The 19,236-nt window shown below is 43.1% G+C and overlaps 1 protein-coding gene and 1 long non-coding RNA gene across 2 annotated transcripts in view; both read left to right on the forward strand.

Moving 5' to 3' along the window:
* LOC120894394 (integral membrane protein DGCR2/IDD-like) overlaps positions 1 to 19,236 on the forward strand; it is a 48,922-nt gene that overhangs the window by 29,448 nt on the left and 238 nt on the right. The window contains exon 4 of the mRNA XM_040296931.1: positions 4,056 to 4,136. Coding sequence (XP_040152865.1) covers positions 4,056 to 4,136 — 81 coding nt within the window. The remainder of the gene's footprint in view (positions 1 to 4,055; positions 4,137 to 19,236) is intronic.
* Positions 6,133 to 19,037, forward strand: LOC120894398. Its single transcript, XR_005738193.1, has 2 exons — positions 6,133 to 12,155; positions 12,193 to 19,037. It is a non-coding gene; the product is annotated as an uncharacterized LOC120894398 (long non-coding RNA).

Here is a 19,236-nt window from a genome sequence, read left to right on the forward strand (position 1 = left end):
ACGGCACAGAAACACTTCATCATTCATCCCGCCGACTGGTGGGCGGCGGAGGCGCTGTTAGTTTGGGATATAATGCAATTTAACAGCAATTAAGCAAAGGCGTGTACGCGCTCCCAGACCCGGACCCGCTGTTTGCCACTAATTTCAACACACTTGTTTCGTCTTTCCGTTGGTATATGAACCAATTTATAAAAAAAAAAACATTCACGTTACCAGTCCTGCGAAATAATTTCAAACTCCCACATGGGAGTTTACTTCGTACCATGAACAAATGTGTTTCTTTTTACTCATATTGTGCAGGGTTGGAAAGGTCCAGATCACCTTCTAGTGGATCACATTTTATCTCCTTGTTTCTACCATCTCTTTCAAAACCGTAACAAAACATAAGCTATTCTTTGCGAAATTTTCAAGACAATTTTCATATAACGTATCATTAAAGCTTACGGATTTGGGTACCGTGTAAGTTTGTTTTCCATTTCCTCCCCCCCCCCCCCCAAAACCTGGCCATCGTTTCGGGTTCCAAATGGGAGGATTATACGGTTTTGTGCTTCTTTTTTTGCTTACATCATCTCACTTTACATCACTCGTAAATCGTCCTCATGTTTCCCAGCGTCATCAGATTGTCTGGACGCATTATAGAGGCTTATCTTTTCATCCACTTTTCGCTCGTTCGTCCTTTACAATTTCCGGCTATGTGCTCTTTATCGTAATTTCATAATATCAACCATGTGGCTCTTGCGTTTAAGAATTGCTATTTTCTGGAACGGTTATCACAAGCAGCCACACCTGCTGGATTGTAGTAAAAATATCTGTTAAAGCAGATAAAGCTTTTTCGTGCTCAACAAACACTTTCCATAAGGGGAGGTATAATAGAGCAATGCAACCGACTTCCATGTTTCCGCGTGAAGTGGAAAAATGCTTCATTAGCGTCATGTGCAATACATTCCATTCCACGCAATTGCACACGTCGGAGTTAATTTATAGATAGATGCCGTACTGCCGTTCCTTCCGAACACAAAAGTGACGCTAATGAACAGGCTTTCATTCAGCCTACAATGAACTGTTATTAGGGAGCAGCTGCTTACTGTGCAACTTGTTTCTTGGTCGTGTGAAATCTAAGCACGGGAACGGTAAGCAACCACCAACACATCGCCATAGAAAAGAAAAGAAAAATAACCTCCTCATATTCTATCCCTCCGCGCTAGTTGGTGCGCTAAAACCGTACGTGGATGGTGCACATATATGGCTTAAAGGCTCGATCCCGGGCTCGATGCTCGGCTCAAATGAATTGGCAATTACCTCTAACAAGATTGTTGCGCGCTAAAAATAGGTACACTGACGTACGTCGTGTGTGGTTCGTTTCGCCCCTTATACGGATCATTGCATGTATCAATGCGGTGAAAGCATTGCTTCAACATCCAATCCAATCAGATCAGAGATTCGAATCGAAGGGATTCGAGTGGAAGCAAAAAAAAGCCATAATGAACAAATGAACGTATCTGTTTGGCCGTACTTTGATAAAGGCAATACATTCGATTGACGTACAAGTAGCGTGCTTCACTTAGATGACTGCTGCTGCTTAGTAGAAGTATCCAGGATGAGCGCATCTATCAAGCAAAGAAGAAAAATCCCTATGTTTCCGTCCGAAGAAAAGAAGAATGACCGTTTCGTCATAGGGTTGTTTGTCTATAATCGAAATGGAAACGATGAACCACGTGAATTGATGAGCTGAAGTGTGGTTTCGAGATTTCTGAAATAAATCATTGTAAAATAAACTATATTCATTATTTTCCTTCATTAATTCCCATCCTTGCACAATATCGATAATTCTTGTTTTGTCGTACATTTTTACTTACTTACTTATCCGGCGCTACAACCGCTTTGCGGTCTTGGCCTGCCTCAGGAGTGTCCGAAACCGCTCACGGTCTCGCGCCTTCGTCTGCCAGTCCGTTATCCCGGCCTTAATGGCGGACGCCTCCACGCCATCTTGCCACCTCAATTTGGGCCTACCACGCCTCCTCTGTCCTTGTGGACGGCCTAAAAAGACTTTACGGGCTGGGTCGTCCGTTTCCATGCGTACAACATGGCCAGCCCACCGGAGCCTGGCGAGCTTAATACGCTGTACGACAGTGAGGTCGCCGTACATCTCGTATAGCTCGTCATTATAGCGGCTCCTCCATTGTCCTTTCACACATACGGGGCCAAGTATCCTTCTGAGCATCTTCCTCTCGAACGCGGCTAAGAGGGCTTCGTCAGATTTGGACAGTGTCCATGTCTCAGAGGCGTATGTGAGTACTGGTACTATATAGGTACTATATAGTCCCAGCTTCGTCCGTCGCGACAGGTTCTTTGAGGTGAACTGCTTTTTCAGGCTGTAGAATGACCGGTTGGCAGCCAGCATCCTTGCGCGCAACTCAACTTCCATACTGTTGTCGTTGCTGACCTTTGACCCAAGATAGGTGAATTCTGGGACGACTTCAAAAGTGCGTTCACCTATCTGTACATCACGCCTACGTAGATTTGGATTATTTATTGGTAGGTCCGCTGATGTTGCCACCATCAGTTTGGTCTTTGCCTCGTTTATCTGCAATCCGAGGTTCTCTGCCGCCTGCTCAATCCCTTGGTAGGCTTCTGCTACATAGGAGAGCCGCAGACCAATGATGTCTATATCATCAGCGTATGCCAGGATCTGGGTTGACTTATAGAAGATGGTTCCCGTAGTCTCCACCCTCGAGTCGCGGATGGCCCTCTCTAGCGCCAAGTTGAATAGGAGACAGGCAAGCCCGTCCCCCTGGCGCAGACCCTTGGTGGTAGCAAAAGGTCCTGAGAGTTTTCCATCCACCCTAACCTGGCATGTGACGTTGGTCATAGTCATTCTAACTAGCCTTATCAGTTTGGTACATTTTTAGCATTTGTTATTTACATTACTCATGAACAATCACTTGCAACTTGCTCCTTGCATTGCAATAACACAAATCGTTACATTTGCTATTCACTTGCTAAGTGTGAGTGCATTTTCCTCCACCGAAGAGATTTGTTTCCACCCGACCCATCATCCAAACACATTACGAGCTCCCTCATCAACGACATACAAATTCAATTTCACTACCAGCAAGATGCACTGAACAACCGCATAAATTTCATTCCACTAACACTCTAGCATCTAGCGTTAAAGCAAACACTCTTCTTCACCATTACTCAATTATGTGCCGCCTCGATGCGGATGCGTTTGCCTGCCCAGCTGGAAGAGATTGCAGCAAAGGTGAGACGACCTTTACGCAAACGCCGGCCAGCCATCGCCAAACCCCGGAAACTTCACAGCACGTCCAGTGGCTGGGCATTTGCTAGCTATTTATGCCTCGCTTTATATCACGGGCCACTTCGGACCTTCTTCCACTCTTGCCTTTTCCCCGAACTGCGGACCAGATGAGAAATTGCATACTACTCCTCGCCTGAAGACTTATCCGGCGGAAATTCCATGTTGCTTTGCGTGGGAGCTTACGAGTCCTAGCCGCGAAATTATTCGAAAGATTGTTATTGAATCTTTTGAAGGACAGTGAAAAGAAGGAAAACCAAAGCGGATTTACGGGCCCAGCCTCGGACAGCTGGGGCAGCATCCCATTCGAGGGTTGAGGTTGAGCAGGCTTATTAATTTACGTTTCAACAATGTTTCTCGCTAAAGTTGATGAAACGTTTCGCCCACAATCGGACATTTATTTGATTTGGTTAGCATTTTACCTTTCATGGTATCTCAAGATACACAAACCAAAGTTCTACCAACACTAAGCGCAAAACAGCTATCTACCTGATTTTCTAGAAGATCAACATTTATTGCATGACTTCTAGAGAAGAAATTGAGTTTGCAATGCCTTTTTTCAACGATGATTTTGCGATGATCCTGAGCGTTCTGAAATGTAGATTTAATAAACCGCTTTCATATATATACTACATTAAATTACGTTCCATAATGGTTTACAATAGAAAACAATTAGATTATCGTTTGTGTGTTAGAGGCAATAAACATTTGTACTTTGTTTCTATCGTTTTCTTTACAGTTCTGTAAAAAGTTTCGCGTAGGTGAACGATGCTGTGAATTTGAGTGTCTCGATCCACCCGGAGAGGACGAAATGTATCAGGTACGTAATAACAAAATTAAATTAAAGCTTAGTTATAAAAACGCTGAAAACTTTAAGATCGTAGTTTTGAAGTAGGTAGAGCATTGAACCATTTTAATGATTTAAACTCCCTTTAAGAACGGTGTACAATATAATAAACAAACAAAGCATGAATTCAGGAAAGAAACGTTTTTTTCATACACGGTTTTCCTAGCCATTTTCAAATGCGTACATAATTATTCACCAGAATGCGTACAAGCTGTCAAATGATGTATTTGCTTCATAGTGGAATTTCAGTTTTTACACATCACAAAGAACTGTCAAACTAAATCCAGCTTGAGACGTGTTGAAAATCATTCCGAAGAAATTAAAAATTGTGACGATGGAAAATAAATATCAGCTTAATGTGATTTACATCTTGCACGCGGTAAATAACAACGTTTACATTCGAAACTGACTTGGAAAACCCTGTACAAGATTTATTTTACAAGCTACCAGGCGTCTCCACCGACATACTGATACTGATAACATGTCGTATGGAGTTGTTTTTTTCCTATTCAAGCCGTATTGCTAGGAGACTCCAAACATATTGAGATGAAACAGATGCAAAACGATACATAGTATCTTCAAATGAGAACTTCTTCTTCTTCTTCTTTGGCTCAACAACCGTTGCCGGTCAAGGCCTGCCTGTACCACTTGTGGGCTTGGCTTTCAGTGACTTTTGGATTACCCCCCATAACAGGATAGTCAGTCCTACGTATGCCGGCACGGTCCATTCGGGGCATGGACCCATGATGGACTTGTTGTTAAGTCATACGAGTTGTCGACGAGACCGGCAAATGAGAACTATATGACATTAAATGTAATTGTGTTACGTTACAATGTTACACAATTACATTTAATGTCATATAATTCTCATTTGAAGCTACTGTGTATCGTTTTGCATCTTTTTTATTTTAATAGTATTCCCATTTTACCGTATTATATCGTACACTCGTTCATATTATTCCGCGATTTTTTGTTTTAAAAAACATCAGTCCTCTTTTACGTACCCTCGGTACCATGATTGGCTCGGATCGTTTGAAGTTTTCAAGCTCAAAATGCATTACAATAAACTATAAATTCCCCGTTCGTGCATGATGTCAATCAAACGGATGCCTTTACCTCTGGGCGAACACTTTACCTCGTTTAACTGAAGCACAATTCCCGGTGTCCGGTTTCCTGGAAGCCACAGTCCGCTTTATTCTCTGTTATTCAATTCATCCATTTAAACTGGCACTCCCCGCATCGTGTCTTGCCATGCCTACCTGTCATAGCGTTATTGAAGTGCGTTCATAATTTATCGTAAACCGGAACCATTCCTTCCTTCCTTCCGTCCCCTCACAAACACCTAATAGTACTGTTGTAACCGTTGTAGGGTTCCGCCGAACTGTCAGCCAAGCGCATCGTGGATAGGACAAAAATAGTTTAAATAGGGAACGAACGGCAGTTTCGGCCCTTTTCAGTAAAACGAACTCGCCGAGACAACAAGCCACAAAACGCATAAAATAAAAACTAATTTTTTGGCACCACGCCTAAGCCTAAAAAATTCGGTTTCTTTGTTAGTTTCTAACAAGTACCTCCCAGCGGTACCATAGCACTGACAGGGCTTTTGCTTCGTGCCTTATAACGCTGCCGTGCCCGGCGGTGGCTAAGGCTCATTGAAAACTGCCCCCCCCCCATTGTTCGTTTCGCTCCGTGCCGATAATCTTTCAAACGCAGCAAAAGAACCCACTTTCCGACATGTTTGTATGCTCATCCTTTTTGCATCTCTCACCTTCTCTTCCCATCCCCTCCTAGGCTCGACTCCGGAAGCGTGCGGAGATACTGGCCGGAAATGGAGCCAGCACACCGTCACGGTCCGGCGATTGGTTCTGGTCGCCGACGAGCCGTGCCACCGTAGCCGGACTGCTGCTGCTAGCATTAGTGCAGAGCGTTACGCAAAGGTTACTGCTGCTGCCGTCATAGCTCTGCTGAGGGTACAACTACAACAACAGCACACCGAACCGCCCAACACTCCGCTGCCCATCGTAACACCTTTTGTTACGTTCGAGGCGAATCCGGCCGATCACGCCGATCACGGCCGACCCCCTGGACACGCGACACTCGGGTACGGTGTGGTCTGGCGAAGATGCGACTGCGGATTTGGAGCCGGGATCATAGGCGTCATAGAATATTTAAAATCGAAAGCAAGCCAAGTTCTAAACTGATCCGCGAAGGTAAGGGCTCCGGCCTGGGCCGACCGTATCACACACACACACACACACACATACTGTGGTAAGTGGAACAGCAAACGCAACACGCGAAACACAATGAAGCCGAGGTGCGAGAAATCTTTAAACTATGCAATGCAGTTTTTTAATAAGAAATAATTATAAAAAAACAAAGCCAGTATGAAACGTGATTGCTAGCAGGCCTGCTAGTCGTAAGGCCCTAGCGTGACAATTAGCTATTCTAACGAATCAACACACATTCATACAACACAAGAAATCTAGCTGTAAGAAAGTTTTGCTTTTAACGCGCGTTGAAGAGTTGGGAATACAATCATGAGCGTTATCGTTTGTGGATGGATGGACGGACATGAAATAAATAACACTACAACACAAACCTAAACTACGTTGGCGCATACCAACAACAGCAATAACAAAGCAGCAATCGATAGCATCCTCATCATCCATCCTATTTCTTCTACGATCAAATCCTCAAATTTTGAAATTACTCTGCTCGTAACTACCAACCCACGAGTTCTGAGGTGTTTAAAAAGATAAATTCTTATGGATGTAGCGCCAGGGTGGAGTTGTAGCCAGGGCGGAGAGTTTATCAATTTCAACGAGACGTCCACTAGCAGCAGTACAATTAAACCACGGCACACAGAACAATTTCGTGATGGCAACCCATAGAAGCATAGCTAGGCGAGTCTTTCTTAGAAGCGGAGTTAGGATGTAGCTACACAAACACTTCTCAAACACATGAGGTAAACAAATCTCTTTGCGTCCCGAGCGCTTTAGTAGTGCGGCAGTAGTAGCACCGTTAGCGTGGTTGTAGCGAGCCGATGTGCGCAGCTTAGCAAGTCGCCGTGCGTACCAGTTTGCGTACCGTCCGCGTTTGATTCAATCTTCTCTTTTTTGTAACATCTAAAACGGTTTCTGGTACTTAGTGATTGAAAACTTCCAATCTTCCAATAGAGGAGGACGATCGAGTAGTGTTGTAGCATTATTACGAACGAAAATAACACCTTTCCAACATTTCCAATAGCGCTTATTTCGACCCTGGTTCAGGGAGCGGTTAAGCGATATTCTGCAGCGTTGGAGTGACTTTTCTAGCTGGGGGAAAAGCTGCTTTAAGTTCGGTAGTGTACACTAATATCTGTTTATTTCATGGGAACCACATTTTGCTGATTATCGTATGCTTTTTTTATTTACACAATAGATTTGTATTACAAACAACCAGCCAGCAGTATACTTAACAATCCCACATGTCATAGAAAATGAGACAAAATTTGACAACTTCATTACACCCTTACTCAAACCGTGAACAAAACCATCCAAAACCGTTGGAACAAACAAACAAGCCGTAGGTGGTGAACATCCTCCACCAAGCGAACGAGATATCTTAATTATCTCTTGCACAGAAAATTGCCCGCCTCCCTCATTTTCCATTACGTGTTATGTGCGCCAATAGGAGCCATTCGCCAATCTCCTTAACCTTGTTGGCTGCAGTTACATTCTATCGACTGCCAACGTACAGAAAGGTTGGCAGAAATGAGTTGCCAAGTTCGGCTTCCGTAATCGGATTCCGTCCCAACCTTGGGAGCCACCCAAGCCGACGGTGAGCGGACATTATACCACCCGGTATTCAGCCCCGAGAACCCTCAGTGTCCAAAACAAGTCGACCGAAGCATTTGCTGCTGCTGCTGCTGCCAATCGTGGCCAAAATTTGTTTCACTTTTCAGCACAAAAACTCCCGGTAACTACGACTTGGACTTTCGTTCGAAATGGTTGCCTAGTGGCCCGGTACGGGTACTTCTCGTTCCTAGGAGTCAGTGAAGCTGAAGTCTAACTAGCCCAGGACTGGCGAAGGGACAGCAAACAGGGACGATGACGATATAATTTTTCGACCGTTGGTTACGAAAGTTGCTCCAAACGAACCAAATCCCTGCGCGCAGCTCGGTTCGGTAGTATGTGTCACCGCCACAGCGAAAGTGGTAGTGGCTCCACCACCCGTACGGGGCAGATTGAAAAATAGTCCGATTTTGGAAGCAAAAAATTGTTTTCCGTTCGTCCTGTGGCTCTTGGCAGAAATCGTTTTGCATGATGCTGCTGTCGAAATCGGGGTAGCATCGGGGAAGGAGAAGGCATCGTTCACCCAGGTGGAAAAAATGTCCACAACAAACAAATCCAATTTTCCCTGTGTGTACTTTTCTGTATTCGGGTATGGCCTCGTGGGGGCGGGGGGGGGGTGAGGGTGAGCCAACATCTTCCGCCCCGTACGAATCATGGATCGCGTGTCTAGACCTTCGCGCCAGCTAAACTTTGGAAGGATGTGTTTGCTTATTTTCCATTGAACTGAGTGGAGACGCTCATACAAATCATAAAATTTGTTACTAGTTTCCACACCCCCGTTCCCCGCTTTACCAAAAAATAACCATATTTCTTTGTAATTAATTTCCATACTGATTGAAAGTTTGTTTGTGCAATACCTCACCATGGGGAAATGGAAATCATAAATACGGTAACGGCTGCCTGTACGAACCCTACCCTCAATGCGATGGCAACACAAAAAAAGTTTCACCATAGCCGCGGCACGCCAGGCCACCGCTGGCTGAAGGTCATGAAGTCAACGGCTCTTCTGACTGCCGCACTCCCGGGGCGGTGTTCCACCACCACCGATTGGGTTTCATTTTTGCCGAAGCTTTCATTCGCTTATCCATCACTTTTCCATCTCCGAGTCCGGGTCCATCATGACGCACGTTATTTTCTAGGAATTTCCTTTCCCCCCCCCCCTCCCTGACATGGTGGCATATTTTACGGGATATGAATACTAAGAGATGTTGAGATAGCCCCGTGAAGGTAACGCGAGTGTTGTCGGAAGGCTGTTGTACACTTGCCAACATAGGACTAGCAAACATTGTATCGTTGTGTGAATCTTTTCTGTCAAAGTTGAACCAATTGCCTGCAAACGTTTCTAACATCAGCAATAACATACTATTATTTGTTCGGTTAAATTTGTTGCCAACACCGGCTCGAGATAATGCAAACAGTACAATCGCAAGTCCATGCCCAGCACTGTCGCTTTTATGGAAAATAAATTGCAAACATCTTTCTCCGTGCCAAACAAGAGTGAAAAAAAACGCAAACAAAAAGTTGATTAGATCGCTTCCGTTTGCTTGCCCAAAAAAAACGGTCGAGCCTGTGGGGCACACGCACACACACGCGCACGCAATACAACAACCACGTGTGAGGGAAAAATCGATCGGGGGATGACATTTTTCTGGCAATCCTTTCCGGCTCTTCTGTTCCGGTGAGTGTGTGAGTGTATGTGCTATGTTTGGGGAAACGAGGTTCTGCTATCTTGCTTTGCCTCCACGCCACCAGGTTACATCTGGCAACTCAGGTTTGGGGGTTTTGCTGGCCACGTGCTGCTGGTGGGATTAAATTGTGAAATATCCAGAGCTTAGTGTCCCCAGACGACCCCCCAAATATACAGTCCCCGTTTGTGTCGGACAGGTCGTTCCATCCGCCCCATTGACTACCTGTCAATTGGTGAATGAATTGTTTAAAATCAACCCTTCCGTTTCCGTTGCGGACCTCACGGTCGGTCGTTTCGATTCTCTGCATTTGCTGCTGCCCCCTCCCGAACAGAGCGCATTTGTGCGGTATTAGCTTCCTTAACACATCAATTTAAAGCACAGTGAACACAGTGGGGAGAAGCAACAAACCCCCCCCCTCCCCCACCCCGTTTCTCGCCGGTCCCGCAGGTTAACCGAGTTAGCGAGGTTAGCGAGTGAAAGCGCCGGCAAAGCGAGGATCTTTGTTCCCAAATCTGTCTGCTGTCCCTTTTTTTGAGATGCTTCCTTCCAGTTTCCTTCCCAACCGATGGGCGAAACCTTTTGCTTCGATTCACAACAACATCCCCGGATCGATTTGTAATGCCCGGTTCGTACACCCTCATCACCTCGGTCGCCGTGCTCGGTTGTGTGATGCCGTAGATAATATTTCAAATTGCTCCCCAGGGGGCTATGAACAATGCAGCATAACGATACCCGGTTTCTTTTGTTTTCCTTTTGCGTTTGGCTAAAATTAGGTTCATAAATTTCAACTCCACCAACGACCAACCCACCAAATGCACGCGAAAGCTCTCGCCAGTCGCGCTACCAATTTGTCGGACGTACGGAAAGCTGTAGCGCACCGAGCTGTATTGTGCGGTGCTGCCCTGGGCTTCGACATCAAACGCTGGCACTTGTTTTGTCGTGAATATCAAACGAAACCGAAACGAAATTCCAATTGGAGCGAACAACTTACCACGGCGGTTGTACGTTTTGTTTCCTTTTCCTATAGCAAGTACGGTGACATTTTCGACCGAGTGTTCACTTTCCTTCTTCCATTTAATGAGAGAGTCGCTACTCTCCGCGGCTACAACGTCGCAACCTCCTTCGATTCGTGCGCATTTTAGCCGGTCTCGTATCGCTGAACAAAAAGCAGTAGATAGGAGATAGGGGCGTGTGCTTTGGCTTTGATCCTTGCCGCCGGTTGAAGCAGTTCAAAGAATCGTACAGTGCACGTGCCGTCTTTTGTGTGAATAAGCACACGTCTTCCCGCTTTTGGCTGAACGCTGTACGCATCGTCAAATATTAAGCACATAATTAAAACAATAACAAAGATTTAAGACCACCCACGGTGACATTTCGTGACACACGGTACGGCAAAATGTGGCTTTGTATGGGCGCTTGAAGCGCTTGGAGAGTGAAATGTTTGGTAGAACGAGTACAATCGCATTGTTGGGATCGGTATGTTATGCTCTAACAGCAGGATTTAAATACATTCCCCTGGTAACAGAAGGTTGGATTGTTCTTATTAAAGCCCGAGTTACAGCTCGAATGAAAATGAAAGTGGAATTTTGTTTTTTTTTGTTTTGTTTGCTATATTCCATTAAATATCGATCAAAATATGGCACCAAAAGAAAGGAATTTAGATTTTCCAATTATTTAGACTATGAAACGTGTTTGAATAATGAATAAAAAGCATTTACTTGTGATTAACCGCTGAAAATTATGTTCTTACCGTGAACAAAGCGGGGCATCACAAGTAAATGCTTTTAATTAATTATTGTAACATTTCTAAAGAGTCTAAATAGTTTGGGAATTTAATGAAATATAGCAGAAAACCCCAAACATTCACGTTCAATTTCACTGGAGCTGTACCTCGGGCTTAAAATGTAAAACGCCTAAAGGTATGCAACCTGACTGGTTGATTGCCTGAAGCTGTTTTCATAAGGACATTATTTATCGAACAATAATTAAAACAATTCTTCAAACAATTTACAATAGACTCTTACTTCTGCAAAGAAAAAATCATTTAAAAGGTGCTTTTGAATTTCCATCCCTTCTACACTCTCAATCTGGCGTCTTAAAACCTTCGACATCTTTATCAAATATTTACGCTTGATTGACTTGCAAAAACAAAAGCTCGTCGTTTGTGCTTTACCCTTCCTACTGTTGCTTTGCTCAGCCGTCCACTTAAAAAAGGGATTCATAATTTTTGCGGAAATCTCTCTTCACAAGCCTTCACCTGAGCCGTACAATTTGCCTGTTAAAAGCCCATTCAAACTCAACCACCGACACTGACACTGATCGCATCAAAAGAGGAAAAAAAGGCTAACACGCTCTTTGAAGAACTTTGCAAACCGGATGGGCCCACCGGTTCCTTCTTATAACGATCCGCTTACGCAAAAGCGGCCGTTTCTTTCGACCCAACCCAGCCAGCCAGTCCTCGATACAGGAGGGTGGTGCTGCGCACAGCAACAGCAAAACCCATAAAAGACTTCAGGCTTCAGCCACTCGAACTGCCACGAACCACGGCCACTCATCGTTCATTGGTGAAATTGTCACCGTGTAAAGCAAAAAAACAAGTGGCACAGAAGAGTGCAAGGAGTTGAGCAAGAAAATGGCTGATAAAAATACTCGACGAATGGTGGAAAAAAAGACGCCGAACCAAAACAAACGGAGCAAAGCAACAGTAGCAAACAAAAAAAAACACCACCCCGTCACCAAACAAAGAGGTAAGGCTACCGTCGATAATTTCATTGTTTGGCAGTGGAAATAATAGATCGATGAGACGGCAAAGAGTAGCAACAACAACAACAACAGCAAAAATGACACCCCCACACAAAAGGGACTGCGTGGCTGAACGGTTGCAGCTGGCTGAGGAATAAGCCCATCCTTATACAAAGCACAGACACACACACACAAAAACCGATCCCCCAATCGGCCGTGCTCGAGTGGAAAATGGAGGGATCAATTTCTTTTTTTTTTTTTTGCCTGCACTACGAAAAGTAACAGTAATCCGATGGGAAATCGGCCATGGAAAAAGCTTACTGCGATGGGATTGGTTCGGTGCGGTGGGATCGGGCACTGGACGACACATTTTTGTCATCGATTTAATGTATCCCACAATGGTTCGGCATCGGTCCGGTCGGTGTTGGGTTTCGGCGTGGACACGGGGCAGTTTCCGGAACAGGGGTGCATGTGTGAGGCCGGATATTATCTCCTGCTCGCCAATACCTTTCGCTCCCTCGCTTTGTAACGGGGGAAACGGGGGAGAGAGGGAGTGTGAAGCATGGTTGATACGAAGCGATGAAAAGCTTCCTACGACATACCGTACACTTTATGGGTCGTAATTGAATTTCGTGTAGTTCAATGGCACCAACGAGCCGGGCCGTAGCAAAGTTTATGTGTGCCAGGGGACATTTTGTCGAATGTTTTTTTTTTATTCTTTTCCTTTTTTAAACCGACGAGCTTTACAAGCATGCAAAAAATTAAACATCATCAAGCACATCACGTTAGGTTGTGCTACCATTTGACCCTAATTGATGAGGGCAGATGTTTTTCTTGTATCGTTATAACTTACAGAATGACCGCAATTTCGCCTTACTACTCGGAACAGCAACGAACCTGGACCTGTGTGGTCGTGGAAGCGGTGTGAATACCGTTCGAACGACAAGGCACTAGACAGTTTTTTTTAAAGTATTTTTTACCTTTTTTGCCATTCTTCGAAACTCGGTAATATGAATTCAATGGATCGTCTTAGGTTTGGCATTACAATTACAATGATATGGTCTGCATGAGCATTTATAGCCAATTTCGGGCACTTACATGTTTTTTTTTTTTTATTGAAGCTAAAACACTAGCTGGGTTTTTACAAAATTGGCCTTAAAAATGTATTCCTTACTAAATGTTTCACTGTGAATGGTTCATAATGAGTTCAAATAAATTTAGAATATTTTGCAACTTTGATGCTAATTATAAACAAAGTGCTCGAAATCTAAAATACACAGTTTTGAGTGTTCTTCTATGATTCGAACAATTTTAGGAATTTTTAGCTTTCCTTTACATAAATGCTTAAAGTAAGGGTAGGAGAATTAGGGGATTGAACTTTCTATCACAATCAAGGCACCTTGGAACGTCCAAATGTCTTAGATTTAGATATTAAGCACATAAGATGGTCAATGTAGGACAAAGGCTGTTGCGGTTGCTTCAGTTGCATCGTTCAAGGCAATATTAAATATTAAAATTCAGCGCACTCAAATCAAGCAAGTCTACATGCGTGGTACAGAAAATGACAACTTGGGACATCTTTTTTAAAAGTTGAAACGACTTTCCTTCAATATAAAACAGAACAAGCTAAGCTTGCTGCTGTTCTTGCATGCCTTTTTAAGACATGTTGTAATACAAATTGCATACTTTAAGGCGGATAACTCCATCACAACAATAACTATAGTTACCAACTTTGGACTTTGATGTGGCCAATCTGTAGAAAGGATACCTTTCGCTTTATCGCAAACAATAAACTGCCGCGGATGTTGGATGGAAAAAAAACTCGGTAAAAGAAAATACCTTTTCTCCCACGTCCCACGCTCCCATGACTCTCCACATCATAAAACAGCAGGCAAGACTAATTTGCTGAGAGTGTCATAATCTTCTTTTCTCTTTTAATTGTTCACCATCACAAACCTCTGCCCACCACCCTTTTATCCATAGCACTTTTGAGCGAAAGCACGGTTTTGCAAAACTATACAAGTGTGCAGCAAACACTTCCCCCCCCCCCATGCTTTTGTCTTTGCTTTCTAACCGGTAACGGTGTGAGCAAACCATTTTCCCCCGTTGTTGCTTTCGCGTTCGCACACAAAGGGGGGGGGGTTAAACTTACCCTTCCTGCGCGCAACTTGCAAACCTCTGCCAAATGGAAAATGGCAAACTGTGCAGTGAAAGCATCCGCACACTGACTGAGTAAGAAAACGTAAATACCAAATCAAACTCACCCATCCCACACTTCTCAATCCATTGCGAAGCGTACATAATTCTTTCTACCATCTTTTTGCCCGTGTATTTATTTACCTGCCACGCTTCGGGAGCGCGCGTTTCATGCTGCGCTTTATGATTGGTAGGGCATACGTTACGTTCCAAGAAAACGATTGAAACCTCCAGTCGGCTCCTAGGGAAGCGATACCGCAGTGCAAAGTGCGGTTCGTTTTGCAAACCGAAAGTTAATGAGATTTTCGAAATTCTGATTTGAAAAAATAAGCTCTCTGCTGGGAAAGATTACATCGCGGGTATCAAAAATTACTAAACCAACGTTTTTAAAAGCCTCGTACTGGGTAAATTAATATCTCTCACCAAACACCATTCCTTGGCAGCTAATTGATGTGCGGGAAAGTGCCAGACCCGTCCTTTAATTCGCTAATTGTGCTTAAGCGCTGTTCGACAACACTTTCTACCATCGGCTCGCCAACTCGGACCAAAGGGGGGAGGGTGGACAATTAAGAAGTGACTTTCGCCCGAAACTGGCATCGTTTGCCCTGTTTCACTCGAACCCATTAGGCGGTGGTATCGCAACACACAAAACTCGGATCGATCGTGAGCGCTCAATTCCACGAACTAGTAACCAGCTGTTAGAGCTTTTCGCGTGCTGGTACTATTGACTGACGGCGGTGTGGCGTTGATTGCATGGAGATAGAGAAAGAGAAAAAGAGGGAGAGAGAGAGAGAGAGAGAGAGAGAGAGCTTTTGTCAATAAAAACGATCCTATGCAGGGTTGATTGTTTGCGCTTTAGATATCGCTTTGCGTGCAATCCTTTACCTTTCAGCAAACATCAAAAAAGCTTATTTTTGCTGCTTTTCTACTCTTTCACCCACACACACAAACAGAAACTTTCTCAAACTTTGTCACAAGTTTGTTTTTCGATGTACTTTTTCCTTGTTTGTGTGTGCGTTTAAGCGATTCTACCCTAGAAGACCGGTATTGGAAACTCACCCAACATATTTTACACGTGAAGAATACTTTTCTTATTTTTTCACGATTATATTTTTTGTTCAAAATACTTTCTACTACGGTTGATGCTCATTAACGGTATGTTCTTTTCGTTGTTTTTTTTCTGCGTTGGTTTTGGTTTTTGGTCCCTTACCCGTGGGTTTTAGCAAATTTCCTCCTTATTTGCTCCTTCCTTTGCGGATGCGGTTGCTCATTAAGAATGATGGGAAGGTGTTCATGTTTCATGTTACGTTATACGCTTGCTACAATACTCCACCACAGCAGCAACAAGTCACTCCACCCGTTCCTCCAAATAATAACACAATACAAAATCTTGCAATAGAATTATAGAATTGTTAGAAGTTGTTATAGAATTATAGAAGAGCAACCAAAAATAGAGCGAACAACAACACACAACAGAACTAAGCTAGAAATCCCAGACAGCGAAGTGCTAAGTATGTCACACACTCGGCTAGTGCTCGACACTCGACGGCCGCTTCCGGTAAGGCACGCGCCAATATTACAGACAAATAAAAAAAAAAAAACATTAGATAAAAATACAAACAAATACAACGCTACGCACCACGCGCATCCAAAACAAAACAGCCTAACCTTTTTTTCCCCGCTGCTAACCCGATACCGACTCCAATCAAATCGACGATCGGCCCACTTCGGGCACGCTTTTGGTCCTGGGACGAGAGATATCTTTTCCTCTGCCAGGCAGCAGGCAGGCTGGCACCGTCGCAACTGCTTGGTTTGGACGCAAAACGATGGCAGTGGCAGTGTGTAATAAATGGGGACGGAACGGTGCGCCCGCATCGACAACCGCCAACCCCCCTCCCAAAGGTGATGATAGGCTAGGAAGTTTTACATTCAAAAAAAAAAAAGGGAGTACAGCACCGGGAGCAAGAATTTGTGTGCTACTACTAGGTATGGTATGTAAAAATATGGTATGTAAAACAAATAGAAACGGAATGAATAATGTAGGTAAGAGAAACGTGAATTCAAAGTGAACTAAAAAAAAAGGGGTGGGATAGAAAAGTGAAGCCAACTGAAAGGAAATGTCCAGCAAGGAGGGCTAAAATCCTTTCTGCATCGAAACCGAACACTGGCATGGAAGGGAAAAACTCGCAAAACCAAAAACAAACAAACAACCAAAAACAACAACTTAAATCGATAAAATTCCACAGTGCCTTGTTTGCTGCGCATATAAGAGAAAGCTTATTATAAAAAGAGAGGACGTCAGGACAAACCGTTGTCAAAATGGGGCGCATCCGAAAACTTAACTAACTACACATAAACACACACACACACACACACACACACACACACACACACACACACACACACACACACAATACATACACACAAAGAAAGTGGCAAAAGAAGAGAAAACAAGCATGTTAAGTGTGCAATAGGTTGAACGGCAGTAAAGGAAGTTCCAGCAGCTTTTTGCGCGGTGCAATGTGCGGTCGTTTCAGAAAAAAGATGATGGTGAGATTTAAAAACATAAACAAAAAAAAGGACGTGGTTTAAAGACAAAGTATATCGTGGGACTTGTGCCGATATGGGCAGGGGTAGATAGACAATGCGAAGGACTGCACTTTGCGCTCGTGCATATGCGTTTTTCCTAAATCCCATCCAAAAGCTTTACCTTTATACGCGAGCAGTATGTAGGAATAATAGTAAATAGTAGTAGTAGTAGTAGTAGTTATAGCAATAGATAATCCACTTTTTGCTTTGTTGTTAAACAGTGAGCAAAATTCGCAACAAAAAAATTAAAAACAAAAAACACGCAGAATACACACAGATTATGCATATCGCGATATAAACATAAAAACTCGATTGGTTTTTCCCTTCTACCAAAACACTAAAAACGGATAACCTAAGGTTTGTTAATGGCGCCTGTCCAGGTTGAATATTTAAAAGAAATGAACAAAAAACAAATCTAGCGTTAAGCCAGTCTCCTTCCAACAAATCTAGTTCTAGTTTACTAATTAATTGAATCCTAGTAGCCTCGCGTACGGATTAGGTAGAGCATGTTTGCGGGAGTCCGAGTGAGCCGCGTTACAAAAACAAAATCAGCTAGCAAGTAGGTGTCGACATGCAACACGCTCAACCACGTGGTTAAACTGTTTGCTTCGTTGTCTCTCTTTCTCGCTCTCTCTCTCTCTATCTCTTTAACTCTACAACATATTTGTCTCTTTCGATGCTTTTCCGTTTTTCCCGCAAACAAACTCGAAAGCTCAAAGCGTTAATCGATACTGTGTTTTTTCCTATTGGAGATTTTAATCATATAAGAAAGTTACGCATCAACTGAGAGGAATTTGAGGATGCAGTCAAACTGCAAAACCTCACCAATAAAATCTCGCCTAGAAAGCTAGCTAGGAACATTCTGAATAGCTGCACCCAAAGCAAACACACCCAAAGAAAGGGTCTAAGGCTAAGTATAGACCCATTAGTCCTACAAATACGTGCAATAATGTAAAATAGTGTTGCTTTTTTCATCTACGATTGTTGAACCTCTTCAGATGTTTTACGGTTTTCCAACGAATTGTTCTTTATTTTTACTAGAAACATTAAAGTAACAATGCCAATTACAAACAAAACACACTCACACAACCATACAAAATGCTACTGTTTTCACCTATTAAAAGCGATATAGATATAGCATTAGAAGAAAAAATAGCAACATGCAAATAGTAATATATGAACGGCAGGTTCATGTGGAGGTATGCCCGTTAGCACTCAGCAACTTATCTCAAACTCCCAAAAACAAAAAAAACAGCAACCAAATACCAAACTTTACGCCACTAAGCCCGTGTAGTTTCTAAGCTCAACTCTTTAAAAGAAGCAAAACCGAAACCGACTACTAAATGCCCAATTCATTGCGCTCCAGAACGGTGGAACAAAACTAATTCAAACATATTCTTATAAAATGAGAAACGAAACACGCATGCACACTAATTGAAGCTTTATTCATTTTTTATTGAAAATATTGAAAAAGAATGTGAGTGGACGAATTCCATCAGCAACAAAAAAACTAAAGAGAGAAAAAACTAGCTATAGGTATAGGGAAAGAAACAAACATACCGAAATTATTCTGAGAAGCAAAGCTACTAAATTGAAACTGAATCTAGAGGAAAGAAAAAAATCAAGAAGATAAGGAGACAAGAAAAGAATCAAACAAACAGAATGCAATACTCGACGGACCCTGCTTGAAGAAGGGTGGTGGGGATAGGGGAGGGGAGGGATGGGAAGAAAATAATTCAACATGATAAACTACTTTAAATGGTTTTGACATCCGACAGGAAAATTATCTTAAAGAAAATAAATACCACTTAATGAAATAAAACAAACACAGTCACTAATGTGAATGAACTTTTCTTCATTTTTTTCAAAACTAAAAAGCAAGTTCCTGTTTTTGTTTTAAAACGAAATAATATCACACACATCAAACGATTTCTAATACGGGAGGTATCATTGAAATTCAAAACTTTATCCATAAATTTCATGTTGAATCTATGTTTTTATTAAATTATTTCCTTTAGTTCTTTA

The sequence above is a fragment of the Anopheles arabiensis genome, chromosome 2, assembly GCF_016920715.1.
Source record: "Anopheles arabiensis isolate DONGOLA chromosome 2, AaraD3, whole genome shotgun sequence".
In the NCBI taxonomy this organism is placed as follows: Eukaryota; Metazoa; Arthropoda; class Insecta; order Diptera; family Culicidae; genus Anopheles; species Anopheles arabiensis.